At 40.5% G+C, this 19,451-nt stretch overlaps 1 protein-coding gene across 1 annotated transcript; it reads left to right on the top strand.

The window, feature by feature from the left end:
• The first annotated feature begins 1,560 nt into the window (after positions 1–1,560).
• Positions 1,561–19,448, top strand: LOC133468043 (scavenger receptor cysteine-rich type 1 protein M130-like). The gene is made up of 17 exons (XM_061753440.1): positions 1,561–1,761; positions 1,844–1,916; positions 3,506–3,532; positions 3,939–4,262; positions 5,652–5,942; positions 6,983–7,297; positions 7,412–7,696; positions 8,560–8,874; positions 10,275–10,574; positions 11,919–12,227; positions 13,361–13,675; positions 13,884–14,192; positions 15,254–15,547; positions 15,622–15,957; positions 16,036–16,143; positions 16,754–16,838; positions 16,913–19,448. Exons 2-17 carry the CDS (start codon positions 1,871–1,873, stop codon positions 17,061–17,063), a joined length of 3,810 nt encoding a protein of 1,269 aa, XP_061609424.1. The 5' UTR covers positions 1,561–1,761; positions 1,844–1,870; the 3' UTR covers positions 17,064–19,448.
• Positions 19,449–19,451: the final 3 nt, after the last annotated feature.

Genomic DNA, 19,451 nt, shown 5'->3' with positions numbered 1-19,451 from the left:
AGTTCTATTTTTCTGAAAAGTTTTCACCAAAATTCTCATGTGTACAAAAACAAATTTTGTAGAATAAAATTTGAATTTTATCAGAAAATTAGAATTTTGAAAAATTAGAATTTTATCCGAATATGTATTTTTCTTTTTGAAAGGTCAATTTTGAGAGGGAAAGTCATACTAAAATAACAATACATTTCTAATGTTATATGATAATCATAATTTTACTCAAATTTGTAATATTTTCAAGAGTTGTATTTTTTTTTTTAGAAAATAGTTTAGAACCAGAACTTTTTGTTACAAGACTTGAGTTGCAATTCTACAAGAGAAGTCATATCATAAAAGTCAATTTTACTAGCATAAAATATATTCGCAAGCAAATAGTCAGAATTTTCAAAAAATCATTGTAATTCCGAGAGCAAAAAATCTAAATATTTTTAGATCCCTTCTAATTTTTTTGTAAGTAAAATTGTAATGGTTGACAAACGAATAATACCAGACTTTTTGGGGGGAGAAAGTCATAACAAGGAAAAGTTATTGATTTAAATAGAATAAAGATATACTGTATTATTATGAAAGTCAGATTTTTGCAAAAACAGTAATTGTGAAAGAAAAACCCTAATATGAGAGATCAAATGTATTTTTACCCAAAGTTGTGCTATTTACAAGAGTGAAAATCTTCACAAAGCTTAGGCTACGCCCCCAATCAGTTAGACTTTAGAAGTTCTGCTGCACTTGTTACCGTCTGTTTGGTGAATGACGGTCAACTGAAGGTCAGCCAAAACGAGTTCCCTCCTGTCTGCCAAACTTTCGCAATGACTCGCTTGCACTTTGACTGGAGCATCGCTCGGTGTCCTCTTGTCCCCCGACACTCGTTATTTCCCATCAAAACCCGCGTTGCAATGATTTACCCAGCAATCAATACAGGAATACAAATTCATATGACAAGTGGGAGGGTGGGTGTAATTTGAATGGAATAGAGTTGTAATTTTACAGGACAAATGGTCTGAATTTTCAGGAACTTAAATGATTTTAGCAAATGGCTGCAATATAACAATGACTGAAACATTTAAGGGGATCTGAATACTTTCCGTACGCACTGTATATTACCAGAATAAAAGAGGTAATTTTACTGAACGAAATCCTGTAATTTTATGGCACAAAAATGACAGACTTTTTCCAAGAACAACTTTGTAATTTTCCAAGGAAAAAAAGTTGTATTATTGCAAGAAACACCGTGTAATTTAATGTGAATCAAGTTGGACATTTTACGAAAATAAAGTTCTCCTTTCAAGAGACAATATTCATATATAATGAGAAAAAAAGCTTACTTTTATATGAAAAAAGTCACTTGTAATTTCAATTTAAAGTTGGAATTTTTCCAAAAAATAAAGGAGAATATTTTACAATTTAAATTGTGGAATAAAATAAAGTCAAATTTTACAAGTAAGCTATTTCTATTTTAGAGGGGAAAAAAATCTAATTTTACTTGAGTAAACTTACCATATGACAGGAAATACCTTGAAATAATAAATACCAATGTTATGTAGATAAATACAATAATTGAAAACTGCGATACGGATGGCACTAAGGAGTTATCTCCATTTGGTTATGCAGACATTGGGTCAAACAATCATCTGTCATGGTCCGCCTTTAATGATTTATCCAAATGTCAACACACTGTTGCGGTCCGAGTCCACACACTTCTTATTTCTAACAATTACTGCATGTTTATGTGGGCGTCCTGTCCCGTAAATTAATAGGACATAACAGGTACGTTTTCTACTTTTGACTTTCTGTAAATAGCAGTAATTTTGGCAGTGATGCATAACAATTTCTTCCTGATTTGTGGCAGGGTTTTGGACTACGTTGAGTACACATTATGACCTCTGTTTGTGCCAAAAAACTACTTTGCTATCTTTCAATTGGTAAGTTTTTACTTTTTTCCCTATCTCCCTTACTATGAATGCCGTAATCTATTGGATTAAGTTGTAGATGAAGTATATTTTGATTTACCTTCATCAGAAAACAGTAGTAGTATATCAAAGTTATAATCTTATAAGAATAAACGAATTTTAAAAAAAGATACCGGTATATCTTAAAAAAAGTTATCTTTATAAGTACACAAATTATAAGCGAAAATAGCTTGGTTTACTCGAGTAAAATTGTATTTTTATGAGAATAAAAGTCATACTTTTTTAAGAAAGTATTTTTTATTTTATTTTTTAGCGGAATGGTTGTAATATTATGACCTACGCGAATAAAGTATTATATATGAGAATAGAAATGTAATTTTCCAAAAATAGGATTGAACTCTTTTAAGAAAAAAAAAAATTACGAGAATAAAATTGTAATTTTCAAGAAAATTGTATTTTTTTTAATAGTCGTACTTTTGAGGGGGATAATTTCAGAAGATGAGGGGAATTTATTTGTAATTTTACCCAAAATTGTAATATTTACAAAAGTAATCTATTTTTTGGGGGGGGGGGGGGGGGGGGTGGCCAGTAAATTACGAGAAAAATATTCAAAACATACATTTCCCATCTCTGGGAAAATAGACATGAGGGAAAAAAAAGAATAGAATAAAGTTGTATTGTTACGAGAAATTGCATTTTAACAAAAAAATATTCATAATTTTGATGGAATTAAATCATCGTAATTTCATGAAGAATCACTTGTAATTTTACACAAATAAAGTTGTGATATTGACAGGGGTGACATCAGATTTTTGGGGGGAAGAAAATAGTTTTTAATTACATGCAACAAATTCTTCATTTAAATTGAATAAAGTTGTATTGTTATGAGAAAGTCTGGCTTTGACAAAAATACTTAGTTTTTACAGGAATAAAAAAATAATGTTATTAAGAGATTTTTTTTTATTTTTTTTACAAAAATCATTTATGACTTATGTGGGGAAAGAAGTTACATTATGACAAATCACTTATTACAAGAATAAAGTCGTAATTGTACCTAAATATGGTCGTACATTACGATAAATAAAGTTGCAGTTGAATAAGAAAATAGTTGTGAATTAGGAAGGAGGAAGCTCGATGTGGAGGAGCAGCGGCTCTACTCTGAGCCCCTCCCGGATGACCTTCTCACCCTATGGCTAAGGGAGAGCCCGGACACCCTGCGGAGGAAACTCATTTGGGCCTCTTGTATCCGGGATCTTGCAAAAATATACAATTTATAAGAAATAATACCATGTTGTATTGTTACAAGGACATCATTTTGTAGTTTCGGGAGATAAGGCTTTACATTTTCCGCAAATAGATCATGAGACACCACTTGTAATCGTACCCAAATAATCTTTTTTTATTTTTATTTTATTTAGTTGAAACATTTCAAAGGTAAAGTTTCAGCTCCATTTGTGTAAAGTATTAGCAGTAGTTTATCTTCATTGTATTGTTTTAATTTTGGATTTCATGAAATTGTGTAGGTGTAGCTCAAGTTAAAAATGTATAAAGTTACAAACGATCAATTATATCTCACAGTTTGTCATTTATTTCTACCTCAGGTATTTTATCTCTGTTCATCTGTACAGGTCAGTACGCACTGTATACTTAACATGGTTAATATTTTTCCACATTTTAATTATTAGTACTAATTTGGCATCTCTGCTTTGCCTTGTGGTGTTTGTGCAGACTACTGGAACAGTATATTTCCCTTACGGATGAATAAAATATAAATTGAGCTAGCTCTTACCATTGTCTTTATTAAGGGAGCATTTTTGGATACAGTTCTTAGCTGATGTTGTACCACGTGGTATGTTGTACCACAACGTGGTACTGCACTGAAGGCACGGAACTTTGAAGTCCAACTTGCCCGTAAACCCTAAAAACCCATAAAAGAACAATCTGCGATAAAACGGGTACAACCGATGAACTGCGATATAGCAGGGGTGCTCTGAATTTAAAAGGCGTCTTCTAAAAGCAACTTCGATTTCCCAGAATGCTCCAGCGCTACGGTGAGGCTGGCGGGCCGCGATTCGTCGCGTTGCTCCGGCCGAGTGGAGGTCCTCCACAGCGGCATCTGGGGCACCGTTTGTGACGACCACTGGAACATGGCCAACGCCCAGGTGGTGTGTCGCGAGCTGCAGTGCGGTTCCGCACTGGCCATCCGGAAAGCCGCGTACTATGGCCAGGCCAAGGACCGAATCTGGTTGGATGACGTGCAGTGCACCGGAAGCGAACTGTCCATCCTCAAGTGCCAGCATAGGCCCTTGGGGGAGAACAACTGCGGTCACAGCGAAGATGCCGGTGTGGTCTGCTCGGGTAAGATTTGCCTTCCATTCACACGCTCACTTCAGTTGAAAGTTTTCACAAAATGAAGTACTGTAATCATTTTACAAGGAAAAAAAAAAAGTAATCAATAATCCTTTAAAGACTTGTTGCTAGGCAGATTTCGTCAGACTGAGTCGTGAGTGAATAAATGGCTTTTTATACGCATAACGTTAGCATCTGAATGACTGCTCTGTTTGAAATGCAAAGTACATATTGGAAGAAAAAAAGATGATGAAATAAAGTTATACAAATTTTGAAAGGTAAAGAAAATTAAAAAAACTTTTTATTTATTATTATCATTTTTTAATTGTACTGTTTAAGTTGTGCTGGCACGGTGGACAAATGGTTAGCACATCTGTCTCACAGTTCTGGGGACCGGGGTTCCTTCGTGGGTTTTCTCCGGGTGCTCCACTTTACTCCCACATCCATGGTAGGCTGTTTGAAGACTCTAAATTGCCCTTAGGTGTGAATGCGTGTGCGAATGGTTGTTTCCATGTGCCCTGCGATTGGCTGACGACCATTTCAGGGTGTACCCCGCCTCTCACCCAAAGATAGCTGGGCTAGGCTCCTTGTGAGGATAAAGCGGTACAGAAAATGGATAGATGGATGTTTAAATTGTCATTTTTACAAAAATAGTAATTTTACAAGGGGAAAAAAATAAATAACGTACTGTACTTGTACAGCCACTTTTTGCGAAGCAGATTTCATAAGACCTGATTGTGATGTATGAAATACAAACTACATAGTGAAAGAAGGAAAAAAAACAAGATCATGAAATATTATTAAAACATTGAAAGATAAAGAAAATAGTCATACAACGGACCTCCACATATTCGTGGTTCGACGTTTGCGAATTCACCTGTTCCCAGATTAAATTTTTCTTTATGCCCATTATATGTGGAAAAACTCCGCTTATTTGTGTTTTCTTTTTTATTTGTATTTTCTTTTTTTACACAATCACGCACTTATTTTTGTTTATTTTTTCAGAATTTTTTTTCATGGCTATTATTAGGGACTGTCATTTTTTTGCAGATTTTGCAGAATAAAATCATAATTTTACAGGACAACGATGTTATATTACAACAAATACTTTTTTCTGTAAGTAATGTTGACATTTTACGAGGGTAATAATCGTATTATGAAGAATGAAGTCGAAGCTTAAAAATAGTAATAATTTTGCCAGGGGAAAAAATTATCATATTATGAGTGACTTTTAGTACTTTATGAATAAAGTTGTCGTTTTTTAAGAATAAAGTTGTAAATTTGTAAGGAGGAAAAATGATCATATTTCATGAATATATTGCAGTAATTTCTGTGGATGTTTTAGAATGTCATTTATTTTATATTATAAAGCTAGTAGCATGTGATTGTGCGTTGCAGATCACGTGCGAGTGATCAACGGAAGCAATCGGTGTAACGGCCGACTGGAGCTCTTCCTGGACGGCCACTGGAACAAAGTGTGCGCTGACCTGGGCGTGCCCGAATCCAAGGTGGTGTGCAAGGAGCTCAACTGTGGAAATCCTCTGGTTTCTGCTGAAAACCTGTATTTTGGAGAATCGCGCGACCTCTTAGGGATGAAAACCACCTGTTCGGGCAACGAGAGCTCCATCTCGCAATGCTCGCACAAGTCCATCAGAGACCACTGCGTTGATGCCACCGCTTCCTGCTACAGTAAGCCAGCCGTGTCGAGATTCAATGTGGATTCATTTAACCTTGATTTACGAGTTTTTCAAGTTCATACCGTCAACTGGTCAATTTTTTCATTTAAATGTTTTTGCTTTGACATTAGAGCCAAGATTTTAATGAGCTCTGGATACCCAGGTGCTCAAGTGAAGTGAAAAAAGAAAGAGCCATTATGTTATTGTAATGCCCTCGCATGTGGGAGGCGCGGATGCAAACACAAATAGAAGATGACAACACTCTTAAGGAGCAGCTGTAGACCACAACTCACGCCCAGACATTCACACAAGCTATAACCAGCCAACCCAACTCGAGATCCTGATCTCACTCACTAGGCCATGACCCTTAAAGGCACACATCCAACACAAATACTCCACTGCATACATTAATTATACTTTATGAAACCAATCTTTGTTTTATTGATTTAATTTTTTTACAATGCAGCTGAGGTGACAAAAGTACTCAGACTCCGTACTTGGAAGAAGTACAGATACTTAAAGAAAATGTTCATCAAAACCTTTGTAAAAGTAAAAAAAAATACAAACTCAAATGTACTCAATAATAAAACAAAAAAAAAAGTGCATTTTCAAATCAATTATATACAATACCCGTTTTGACCGAGTATATGGGGAATTTTTGAACGCCAGATGCTAGTGCGTTTTAGGCTGGCACAAGAAAACTCATTTGCCACTAATCATTTATCATTATCATCGCCTGATTTTCCGCCTTATAAGTAACCGCGGTTAACTTTATCGACTTTTTAAGACATGTCATCCTCCGTGGAGGTGGAAAAAAGTAACTAGCCTATTTTGACAAAGTAAGGCATAGAAAGTTCTACCAGTTTTCAAATGTAGGGAGTAAAAGTTAAAAATAGTTTGAAAGTACACATACAGTACTTGAAAAATCTACTTGAAGCAAAGTACCCACCGCTGCAATACAGAAGACCAACTAATTTGTTTAACGCAAGCCATTAAAAAGGAAACTTTCCACAATATATTCCCTTTTGAGTCCAATTTCTTTGTGCCTGAAAGACAGCCAACCCATTCGTCTGGTCAACGGGACCAACCGCTGCTCGGGCCGAGTGGAGCTCTTGTACTCGGACCAGTGGGGGACGGTGTGCGACGACAAATGGGGTATCCAGGAGGCGACCGTGGCATGCCGCGAGATGGGCTGTGGGGCTCCCCTGGAAGTCAAGTACAAGGCCTTCTTTGGCAGCGGCGACGAGCAAACGTGGCTGGACGATATGGAGTGCACAGGCCAGGAGAAGTCGCTAAGTGAGTGCTCGCACAGAGGATTTGGGGAGCACGACTGCAGCCATAGCGAGGATGCCGGCGTCATATGTTCAGGTGCTTACTACACTCCCCTCCAAAAGTATTGAAACATGGCCCTTCTGTGGTGGCATTATACACACACAAAAAAACAAAGAAAAAGCATGTCTTTTTTTTTTCTTCTTCTTCCAGAAACACTCCGACTGACCAACGGGAGCTCACTCTGCTCGGGCCGCCTGGAGGTCCGCCACAACAACGAGTGGGGCAAGTTGTGTGATCACAACTGGGGCACCAAGGAGGCCATCATGGTATGTCAGGAGCTCAACTGCGGAGGTCTTAACAAATCCATCGAGTACTTCGGCGAAAGCCAGCTCAGGAAATACAGGGGGACCTGTCCGAGTGGTGCCACCTCATTCTCTCAGTGCAGCGTCCAGGAAACCACCGAGAAGTGCCAAGGGGTTTCGCTTTCATGTGTGGGTAAGACACATTTTGAACTGCCAAACAAGTGTCAAAAGATGATAATAATGCAGTAATGAACAGAAGTACTGTACACTATGTAGAATTTGTTCATTGCAATATCTGTTGTAATTTGGAGAAAGAAGAGAAACGAAGATTAGCAGAAGTAAGAGAATATATGTGCATGAATGAGAGCGGTGGAGGGGGAAGAGTGAGGCTACAGGGAGAAGAGATAGCGAGGGTGAAGGACTTTAAATACTTGGGGTCAACAGTCCAGAGCAATGGTGAGTATGGTAAGGAGGTGAAGAAACAGATTCAAGCAGGTTGGAACAGGTGGAGGAAAGTGTCAGGTGTGTTGTGTGCCAGAAGAGTCTCTGCTAGGATGAAGGGACAAAGCGTGTAAAACAGTGGTGAGGCTAGCTAGGAAGTACGGATTAGTGACAGTGGCACTGAAGAGACAACAGGAAGCATAGCTGGAGGTGGTAGAAATAAGGATGTTTAGGTTCTCTCGAGGAGTGACCAGGTTGGATAGGATTAGAAATGAGCTCATCAGAGGGACAGCTAAAATGAGATGTTTTGGAGACAAAGTTAGAGAGAACAGACTGATGGTTTGGACATGTCCAGAGCAGAGAGAGTGAGTATATGGGTGGAAGGATGATGGGATGGAGCTGCCAGGCAAGAGAGCTAGAGGAAGACCTAAGAAATGGTTGATAGATGAAGTAAGGGAAGACATGAGGGCATTTGGGGTAAGAGAGGAGAATGCAGGTGATAGGGTTACATGGAAAAGGAGGATGCGCTGTGGCAAGCCAAAAGGGGACAAGCCAATAGTTAGTTTTATGGAATCAAACGTAGCGGTGACCGTGCGCATGCCAATCCGTCCGCAGGCACTCCCACAGTACGGCTCGTCAACGGCACGGACCGATGCTCGGGCCGAGTGGAATTCTACCACGATGGCGTTTGGGGGACGGTGTGTGACGACTCGTGGGACATTCGAGACGCTCAAGTGGTGTGCCGAGCCATGGACTGCGGCACGGCCATGACGGCCAAATCAGGTGCCTATTTTGGCGAAGGCGCGGGAGAAATCTGGCTGGATGACGTGGAATGCGTGGGCAACGAGTCGTCTTTGAGCAACTGCGCGCATTCATCCTTCGGCGATAACAACTGCAATCACGGCGAAGACGCTGCAGTGATGTGCTCAGGTGAGCAATCTTGGTGATGGCAATAAATGCCTTGGACCCCTTCTTTGAATATGACTAGATGATTTTGTTCATCATTTGTTTGCTGTTGCGGTTGTTGGCTTTAATTTCCAAAATTTCCCGTACCTGAAAGGACACAGAAAAGTCTGTCATTTTGGTCTGAAGTGGACATTTTAGGATCATTTTGGCCATTTCTTCAAACAAAATTCAGCCCCTGATGCCAGTTTTACATAGCAACATGAATTTGGGTAGGCATGTCTGTCATGAAGTAGACCCACAAAAAAGTCTCAAGAAGCTATTCCCGAAAAGACACAGGAAGTCTGTCATTTTTGTTTGAATTGGCCATTACAGCGTCATTTTTGCTCTTTCCAAAGGTCCTTCCAAGAACAATCAGCCCTCAAAGCCAGTTTGAGTTCGGACTTGATTTTGTTGAGCCACGTCTATCATGATTAGAACCACAAAATAGTCTTAAGAACCCATTTCTATAAAGGGACTGCAAGTCTGCTATTTAGTTTTGAAGCGGCCATTTTAGGATAATTTGGCCATATCCAGGGGTCCTTCCAAGAAAATTCAAGATAAGGCAGTTTCATGAAGTAACATAAAATGTACAAGCCATGTGAATGATTAGTACACCCACAAGTCTGGAGAACCAATTCCTAAAAATATGTCTGCAGTTTTGGTTTGAAGCAGCCATTTTAGGGTCCTTTTGACCATTTCCTGGGGTCCTTCCAAGAAAATGCAGCCCCCAAAGCCAGTTTCAGTTTGGAACATGAAATGTCCGAGACCCATGTATCATGAGTAGACCCACAAAAAAGTCTCAAGAACCCATGGCAGAAAAGTCTGCAATTTTGGCCTAAAATGGCCATTTTGGCATAATTTTGGCCATTTTCAAGCGTCCTTCCAAGAAAAACCAGCCCCAGAAGCCAGTTTCATCTTGGATAATGAAACTTAATAGCCATAGCTATCATAAGTAATTTCACTAAAATGTCTCAAGAACTCATCCCTAAAAAGACACAGGAAGTCCCTCATTTGGGTTGGAAGGTTATTTTGGCCATTTCCAGGGGTCCCTCAGAGATGAACAACTCCTAGAAATCGTGTTCAATTGCCAAGTATGGAGCAACATTTTGCAATTTTGGTCTAAAGTGGCATTTTTTAGTGTCATTTTGCCCATTTTAAGGGATCCTTTCGAGAAAATCTATCTCCTGAAGCACGTTTCAATTAGGAAGATGAAACGTATTAGTCAGATCTATCATGAGTAGACCCACAAAAAAATCTTAGGAAGCCATAGCGTGTGGGCTGAGTATGACGGCCAGTTAATGCTCGTCAGTTTGAGTTCATAGTGTCAGCTGTATTTCCACATTTGCACCTAACTCATTCCTGATTGGCTTTCTTGGTCTTTCTAGCAACCATCAGACTGATAAATGGTACCAACCAGTGTTCGGGACGGGTGGAGGTCCACCAGCAAGGCCACTGGTGGTCGGTGTTCAACCCCCAGTGGGGGCTGCATGAAGCGGCAGTAGTGTGCCGGGAGATGCACTGCGGCGATCCCGTGAAGGTGTCGGGCTCTTTCGGGCAAAGTGGTGCCGTACATGTGTACAAAATTGGCTGCAACGGGAGGGAGACTTCAATCACGCAGTGCTCATTGCGGGAGTATGTTCGAAGTGGCCACGATCTCGCCGAGGAGGCATCTGTCCAATGCTCAGGTAAATGTTACTACCGAAGCACATTGTGTTTTGTGTGTATCGATGTGCGCTGTACAAGACCCGTGAAAAAGTATTTGCACCCTTTCCCGCAATTTTTTTTTTTTTTTTTGCTATCACACCTGTTTCAGATCATCAAACCAATTTTAATATCTCACAGAAACAACACAAGTAAATATAAAATCGGTTTTAAAGAATTATTTTATTTATGATATGATATGATATGATATTAAGTGGGCGGCACGGTAGGCGACTGGTTGGCGACTGGTTGACCTGGGTTCAAATCCGACCTCGCCTTTCTGGAGTTTGCATGATCTCCCATGCCTGCGTGGGTTTTCTCCGGCTACTCCGGTTTCCTCCCACCTCCCAAAAACATGCATGGAAGGTTAATTTAAGACTCTAAATTGTCCGTAGGTATGAATGTAAGTGTGCATGATTGTTTTTTTTATATGTGCCATGTGATTGGCTGGCAACCAGTTCAGGGTGTACCCTGCCTCCTAGCCACAGTTAGCTGGGAAAAGCTCCGGCATACCTGCGACCCTAGTGAGGATAAGCAGTGTAGAAAATGTATGGATTATATTAAGTGGATAAAAAAAATCTGCTCCGGTTTCCTCCCACATCCCAAAAACATGCGTGGTAGGTTGACAGAAGACTCTAAATTGACTGTAGGTGTGAATGTGTGCGCAAATGGTTGTTTGTTTATGTGCCCTGCGATTGGTTGGCGACCGGTTCAGGGTGTACCCCGCCTCCTGCCCGAAGATAGCTGCGATAGGCTCCAGCACGTCCGCGACCCTTGTGAGGATAAAGCGGTACAGACAATGGATGGATATTATTATTATAATTTTCAATAGTTGTATTTTATTAAAAGAAAATCTGAATTTTTGCATTGTGACAAGACAAATTTTAAAACTAAATTAAATTTAAAAACTAAATTGAGAAAGAATTCATAATACATTGACAGTGTGACAAATCACAATTTTACACAAATTGTAATATTTACAGAAATAGTCTTGAATTATTCTATTAAGGTAGAGTTTTTTTTTCTGATTATTGTACTTGCCCCCTTACTGATTTCTGATTTTCAATCAGATCAGCTCAAACAAATATAAAATCCCACGAAGAAAACCAAGTAAACACATAATGAAGTTTCTAAATGAAAATTTTATTTAGCAAGGCCTCTATGTGAAAAAGTAACTGTCAACCTCCACTTGGGTTGTCTTTGTGAGACATTAAAATCGGCTTGATGATCCACCTTATTTAATGAATGTGCAAGAAAATCAGAAATCAGCAATAGGGCAAATGCATTTTCACAGCACTATACTGAACATGTCGGTGCTACTTCCACAGGCAACGTGAGGTTGACCGGTGGCCACAACCATTGTACAGGGAGGGTGGAGTTCTACAACAATGGCCGCTGGGGGGACGTCTGCAGTGAAATGTGGGACAGCAATGATGCGGCGGTGGTGTGCAAGCAGCTGAATTGCGGCACTGTCCATAAGATCACTTCAGGGACGGAGTACGGCCCCGGCTCGGGACACGTCTGGATCGAGCAGATCGAATGCAGCGGGATGGAGTCCACGTTGGCGCAGTGCGCGCAAAGTTCCTTCCAGGAGAGATCGTGCAACACCACGTCACTCGCCGGTGTCATCTGCTCAGGTGACAGGCTACATCATGAAAACGATTTGCGTGGATGCTGATGTTGGATTTAAAAGACAAAAGAAAATCAGAATATCTGACATCTGCCTTAGAAGCGCCAATCAAAGTCAGTTTCAGTTACCGTGAAATTTGGTGGGGAAATTCCATATAGTAATACTCCCATTTATAGAGGGGATATGTTCCAGATCCACTTGGGTCTGGTGAAAACCCACAATATAGAGAGATCATATAAAGAAACAGTTATTTTAAAGTTTAATGAACAATTTTAATAATCAATCTGCTGATTATATTTTCAATTAATTGATGAATCAGATCCCTTTATTAAAAAAAAACAAAAAAAAAACAAAACAGGACATTATTTCAAATTGACAGTGCGGAAAATGCAAAAACAAACTGATGGTGATGCAGTTCCTGGTTTGGTCCATAAAATGTCAGAAAATAGGCAAGAACGTTTATCATTCTTTTCCAAAGTAAAAGCAGATTTTGCAAATGTCTTATTTTGATTAAACACAAAGACAATCAGTCTGTTTTCATCGAGACTAATGGAATCCGAGAATATTTAGCGGTAAGAAACTGAAATTCCCAGGATTTTGACAATTTTAAGTTAATCAAGGTCTCTAAATGATTAAACGATCAAAATAGTTGTCAATTAATTTGATAATCGATGAGTTGCTGATTAATGAATTAATTGTTGCACCCCTCGTTTTACCCTTCCCATATACCTTAAACACATTTAAACCTATTAACACTTTGAAAATCCCATTTCAAAGTATTCCTTTTGTTATTACTCTCTCGCTCTCACTGTTCTCCAAATAAGAGGCATAGCGTGCTTCAAAATGTTTGTCACTCCCAGTTGAAATTTACTGTAAAACAGGCCCATTAAACAGAAGAGAACTAAACATTGTTTTTTTAAACACCAAAATGTTAGACCAAACCATTTAATTTTACTGTCAAAAGGCTGCTAGTTTAATACTGATATGCAGTATAATGCGAAATACCCTAGACGGGCTAACTGAAGTTAGAATAGATGTTACCGTAATTATTAACATTACTGTATGTGCTTTGTGTCTAAAGATTGCTGTGGTAGTGCCAAAAACCTCCATTCATTCAGTCCTGTTACTTGCCTCCCGCAGACAGCTTGGAAGTGCGCTTGGTGAACAGTGACGTTGAGTGCACGGGCAGAGTGGAGGTCCAGCACGACAACGCGTGGCACTCGGTGTGCGACGACCACTGGGACCTTGCTAAGTCCGACTTGGTGTGCGATCATTTGCAGTGCGGTCGCGTGGTGAGCGTCCATGGCGGCGCCCATTACGGCCAAAGCAGTGGGCCCGTGGTGGAGGCCAGTGATGCCTGTTTCGCCAATGCCACCACTCTTCACCAGTGCTCGTTCAAGGGTTTCACCAGGTCAACGTGCGAGCATGATCATGACGTGGGTGTTTCTTGTGCAGGTGAAGCAATTCATACAATCATACATAGTCACACCTTGACTGAGGAGTACCTCAAGTTTTTCGAGTAACGAGCCGTCGCTTGGTCAATTTTTTTGCTTGGAAATTTTAGTTGAGAGCAACCTTCCGCTACGCAACCACTTTTTTTGTGTTAAACCAAGTTGGATGTTGATCCGCTCTGTTATTTGTCCATTTGTGTTTCCACTCGCAGAAAAGATACAGCTGGTTGACGGCTGGAGTGGATGTTCCGGTCGGTTGGAGGTGTTCCACGGCGGCTTGTGGGGGACTGTGTGCGACGATGAGTGGGTGCTGACCGCTGCCGATGTGGTGTGCCGACAGCTAGGCTGTGGCCATGCCGTGTCGGCCCCCTCCAACGCGCACTTCGGGTGGGGTACTGGCCCAATATGGCTGGACAACGTGGTCTGCGAAGGTCAGGAGTTGGCCATCACACACTGCACTCATCAGGGTTTCGGGGAAAATAACTGTGGACACTCTGAGGACACTGGAGTCATCTGTTTGGGTAAGAAGCCTCATAGAAAGACAATTGAAAGACCATAGGAAATAATATTTTGTTCCCCTTTATTTTACCGTGGTAACTCACTGGTCGAACCTTCGAAACAAAATTCCCATAAACCCAGGACCCCCTGTAGATAGATACGGTAGTGTTCCACAAGTCTCACTAGGTCCGCACAGGTACATTTTAATCTACAGAAATGTCATAATTATTTGCTGTTCCAGTAGAAAACTGGTGGCGTTTTACAAGGCTTGCTACTCACTTTACATTTCCTGGTGTTACAGTCGAGAATTTGTGGTGTACCACAAATCTCAATACTAGGTCCGCTGGAGATAAATGTCAAAATTACTTCGTGTTCTCATAGGATAGGCTATTTATTTATTTTTTGGCAGGGGTGGGTGGGGGGGGAGTCTAGTCCGTCCGACCTAAGCCTTGTTGGATGAACTGATGAAGCCTGCTTGGATGAGAAGCCTAAACATCTTCCAAGACAAACAGAACAGTCCAGTTGCAATCGAGTCAATGCCTTGAGAAGGAAATGACCTGGATGAATGAGAATATTCATAGGCATGTTCTAATAGGAATGCCGGATGATAGTGATAAACTGCAGCATGTTCTGACTTACTTACAAATACAGGTTACGGCCCTGGCATAGGAATGAAACGCAGTCGTAAACCGAAGACCCCCTCAAATGTCCTCCCTTTCAACTCAGTTGTTTGTGGTGTTTCACAAGGCTCTCTACTTGGTCCACAGACCTTTATAATATAACCTACAGATTTTAACACGAAATGAAAGTCGACGTTTCCTGGTTTTATGTTAGAAAATGGGTAATATTACACAAATCTTGATACTAGGACCACTGTACATGAATGTCAAAATTACTTTGCATTCTAATATGAAAGCTAGACCAGAGTGAGAAACTGACATGTTCTTGCTTACAAATACGGGCTACGTTGCCAGAGTAGGAATGGAATTCCATCATAAACCGTATGCCCTTTTACCTGTGTTGATGCAAGACACAATTAATCTACAAAAAAACATTCATTATCGTGCCACCCCTATTTTCTCAGGCGCTCTGGAGAAGCCTCAGATCACAGTGAGTCCATCCGCGGTGGTCAACTGGGGTGACAATGTGGAGTTCACCTGCACCATCCTGACTGAGCACATAGGCGGCACCTTCTTGCTGAAAAGGTTACAGGGGTCATTGAAGCTCCACAAGTATAGCGAAAGTGAGGGGGCCACCTTCAGCTTGCCAAGAGTAAACTTCAGCCACCAGGGCTCGTACTTCTGCGAGTACCAGAAGAAAGTGGACGGTAACATAATCTACTATCCTCAAGGAGATCCCATGGAACTAATCATCAAAGGTGCTTGCTTCTACTTGAACGTCTTCTGTATGCTTGCTACTTCCACTGCGACATTTCTCCATCTTTGTTTCCAGTCTCGCTGGAGAAGCCGCTCATATCCATGACCACCTTCCAAGTGATGGTGATCTACACCCCTCGGGAGGTGTCAGTCACACGAGGCAGCAGCTTCTCCGTCACATGCTCCGTCCATTCCCTGTACCCTCACGGCATGTTCTATCTGAAGAACACCAACACCAACGCCACCACTTCCAAGGCAGCGTTCGGACACACCGTTTTTTACGTGGCCTTGTTCGAATTCCCCGACATAGAGGACAAAGACCAAGGAGCTTACATCTGTCACTACGCCGTTAACATCTCCTCCAAGGCTTTTTGGTCCACACCCTCTATGTCTCTTTATATCAACGTTGTCTGTAAGACCCAAAGAGCTCTGAAGGTTTCCCATACGTTTTTCCTGGGCTCAAACATATGTTCTATCTGATCGCCCACAGCTGCATCTTCTTCGTCAGTGGTCTCAGGACTGGTGAGTGGGTTGGTGCTCCTGCTGCTAATTGTCATTGTGGGTTATCTGGTCTGGAGAAGACAAAGGCAGCATGCTGGTAAGTATGTCTCCTCTCTCCAGAAGTTAGCTGAAAATTGACAATAAATAAATAAAATAAATAAATAGAAAGCACTATACAATAAATAAATTTTCCCAAATGAAATTTGTTGAAATGCCATTTATCCATTACAGCCCCCCAAAAGCCACCACAATTTAGACAAATAGCACTGTATTGTACAAAAATATGATAAAACATCCATCCATCCATTTTCTGTACTGCTTATTCTCACTAGGGTCACGGGCGTGCTGGAGCCTATCCCAGCTATCTTCGGGTGAAAGGCAGGGTACACCCTGAACTGGTCGCCAGCCAATCGCAGGGCACATATTAACAAAGAGTCATTCGCACTCACATTCACACCTACGGGCAAATTAGAGTCTCCAATCAACCTACCCCGCATGTTTTTGGGATGTAGGAGGATACCGGAGTCCATCCATTTCCTTTACCGCTTATCCTCACTAGGTTTGCGGGCGTGTTGGAGCCTATCCCAGATTGAACCCGGGTCCTCAGAAGTGTGAGGCTGACGCTCTAACCAGTCGGCCACCGTGCCGCCGACTTAGAGCTAGTTGTTTTTTATTTTTCTGACTTGATGTTTTGCTTTCCCTTGCAGGTACCTTGATTCAGTTCAGCAACCGATTTGGAGGAGCCACGAAAGCTTACTCAGAAGACACGGGCAACGGAGGGCTTGAGGACAGGTAGGGAAAAGAAGATGCTTTCATGCCTAAATCTCAAATGGGTGACCAAATTGTCATCGTTTTACCTCTCTCAGGGATAGCAGCACACCCACCAACGAGGGAGGTGCTCAAAGCCTTCCGACGGACAAGACTGCTGAGGTGGACTCTGAGAACTTCGTGGAGACGGTCCCTGAGGACCTGGCCGGCCGAGTGTGTTATGAGCTGGAACCACTCGTTTACTCCTGATGTTGTGTCTTTAAACATGCCACACTTTACACTACAAAATATATTAACAACGATATCGTTCCTCAGCTTTGTACACTGTCTTAATATTGCTGGATTGGTAAAATTTTAATATTTTATTTTATTCTTATTTTATAAATAATACATTATGCCTTAATTGCTTTTTAGTAACCAAGCGCTGCAGCAGGATTGATCAGATTTCTGGTCACGTCACAGAGGTCACTTGTTGCTAGGCGGATTTCATGAAGTGTGACAAGTTTATTCGGACACAATTTTGCAATTGAATCCGTACTATTAAACATAAAGTACGTATTGGAAAGAGCTTTTTAAAATCAAATTTAACACCATATTTACCTCAGATATGCCAATTATCATAAAATGCATGAGTGCAAATAAAAGCCTCCTCTCTACTAAACACATCACCTAAAGTAAACACCCTCAATCTCTCTGAAGTCAGGTAAGATTAAATGCCTTTGCACAAATAAATGTGTTACATAATATTAAACATGTTGCCTTTGATGAATTGCTTCTCTCTAATAATTACAATAAATGGTTCATGCTCCGATGTAATTTTTATGAAAACTATCAAATTAATTTGTACAAATACAAGGCCGCCTCTCTCATGTTACATTTTTCAAACATGCATACTCTCTAAAGTAATATTAAATATTACTGTAAATGCATTTTATGGAAAATATGAAACATCTTGCCTCTTAAAAACACCTCCTTTCTAATAAACTCACAAACTTTAATAAATGGCTCACTAAAATGTATTTGTAAAAATTAAAGCCCTCTATAAATGCCTTTATTAAACATGACATAGTCTAAAGTACCGTAATTTGTCGTGTAAAATGTGCACCCATGTATAATACGCACCCCCAAAGTTGACGTCATAATTCTGGAAAACCCTTCTACCTATGTGTAATGCGTTTTTACAATGCATGATTTTGCTTCTTCCCATATGATCAGAACATGAAGTATTATCTGTATTTTGTTAGTTTTTTTTCAAATAATTATTCTGAAGTTAAGCACTTTATTTGATCAAGTAATACTTTATTTTTATTTACTTGCTCTTATTTCACAGCCCTACTTTTATTTAGTAAATAAGGAAACACACATAGCAGAATTTGTAAGATGTGTACAATTCTTTAAAGAAAACATGAAGGGCGAGGGCGGCACGGTTAGGGCGTCAGCCTCACAGTTCTGAGGACCCGGGTTCAATCCCCGGCCCCGCCTGTGTGGAGTTTGCATGTTCTCCCCGTGCCTGCGTGGGTTTTCTCCGGGCACTCCGGTTTCCTCCCACATCCCAAAAACATGCATTAATTGGAGACTCTAATTTGCCCGTAGGTGTGGCTGTGAGTGCGAATGGTTGTTTGTTAGTATGTGACCTGCGATTGGCTGGCAACCAGTTCAGGGTGTACCCCGCCTCCTGTCCGATGACAGCTGGGATAGGCTGTCATCGGATAGGCTCCAGCACGCTGCTGGGATAGGCTCCAGCACGCCCGCGACCCTAGTGAGGAGAAGCGGCTCAGAAAATGGATGGATGGATGGATGAAGGGCGAGGCGAAACACATTTAATTTTATTTTAATGGGATTCAAATTAAACGGTCAAGCATTTCAGAAAAGCATTATCATTAAACAAAACATAACCATAAAGAAATTAATGATGGTTGTTGTTCAGTCATCAGTCATATTAAAAAATTAATTAAAAAAATCACAAATTCTGCCAGAGTATGTAAACTTATGAGCACAACTGTACATACATGCAGTCATTCGTACCCTTCTCATATTGGAATGAAAGTGTAGGCTACATCTTTTTCATAACCACAAGGTGCCGGTGGCATATTAGAATGAAAATGTACACCTTTCTCATAACCTCGAGGGGGTGGTGGCATTTTGGAATGAAAGTATACAGCTTTTTCATAACCTCTAGATGGCGGCATGCATTTATAAAATGGTAAAGTTTTTTCCATTTCCCCTTATACCTATGAACAATGCGCACTATTGAGTTTTGACAATCTTTGGGGGGGAAATATGCGCATTATACATGAGAAATTACAGTAAATTAATACTAATATAAAGGGCATTTGAACAAATAAATTACTCCTTAATAAATGCCTTCCCTCTAATCAGCATCTCATGCTCTCAGTCGTAAATACAGTAAATCCCCTTTCCTCAATTTGAGGACGTGGGCTGCTTATAATACAGTAACTCTTGTGTTATTTTTTCAACTATGACTTCATTGGCTTGAAGTAGTAAAAGCCCCCCGGCCCCCAGCCCCCACCCATGAATATTTTCCCCTCATTTTTAGTGCTGGAATTGTTTATTTTTTTATTATGATTAGCTATGTTTGTAAATGCCCACAACAATAAAACTTTATTTCTTATAGTG

Source organism: Phyllopteryx taeniolatus, chromosome 18 (genome assembly GCF_024500385.1).
Source record: "Phyllopteryx taeniolatus isolate TA_2022b chromosome 18, UOR_Ptae_1.2, whole genome shotgun sequence".
Classification (NCBI taxonomy): Eukaryota; Metazoa; Chordata; class Actinopteri; order Syngnathiformes; family Syngnathidae; genus Phyllopteryx; species Phyllopteryx taeniolatus.
This window is presented reverse-complemented; position numbering and strand designations above follow the sequence as displayed.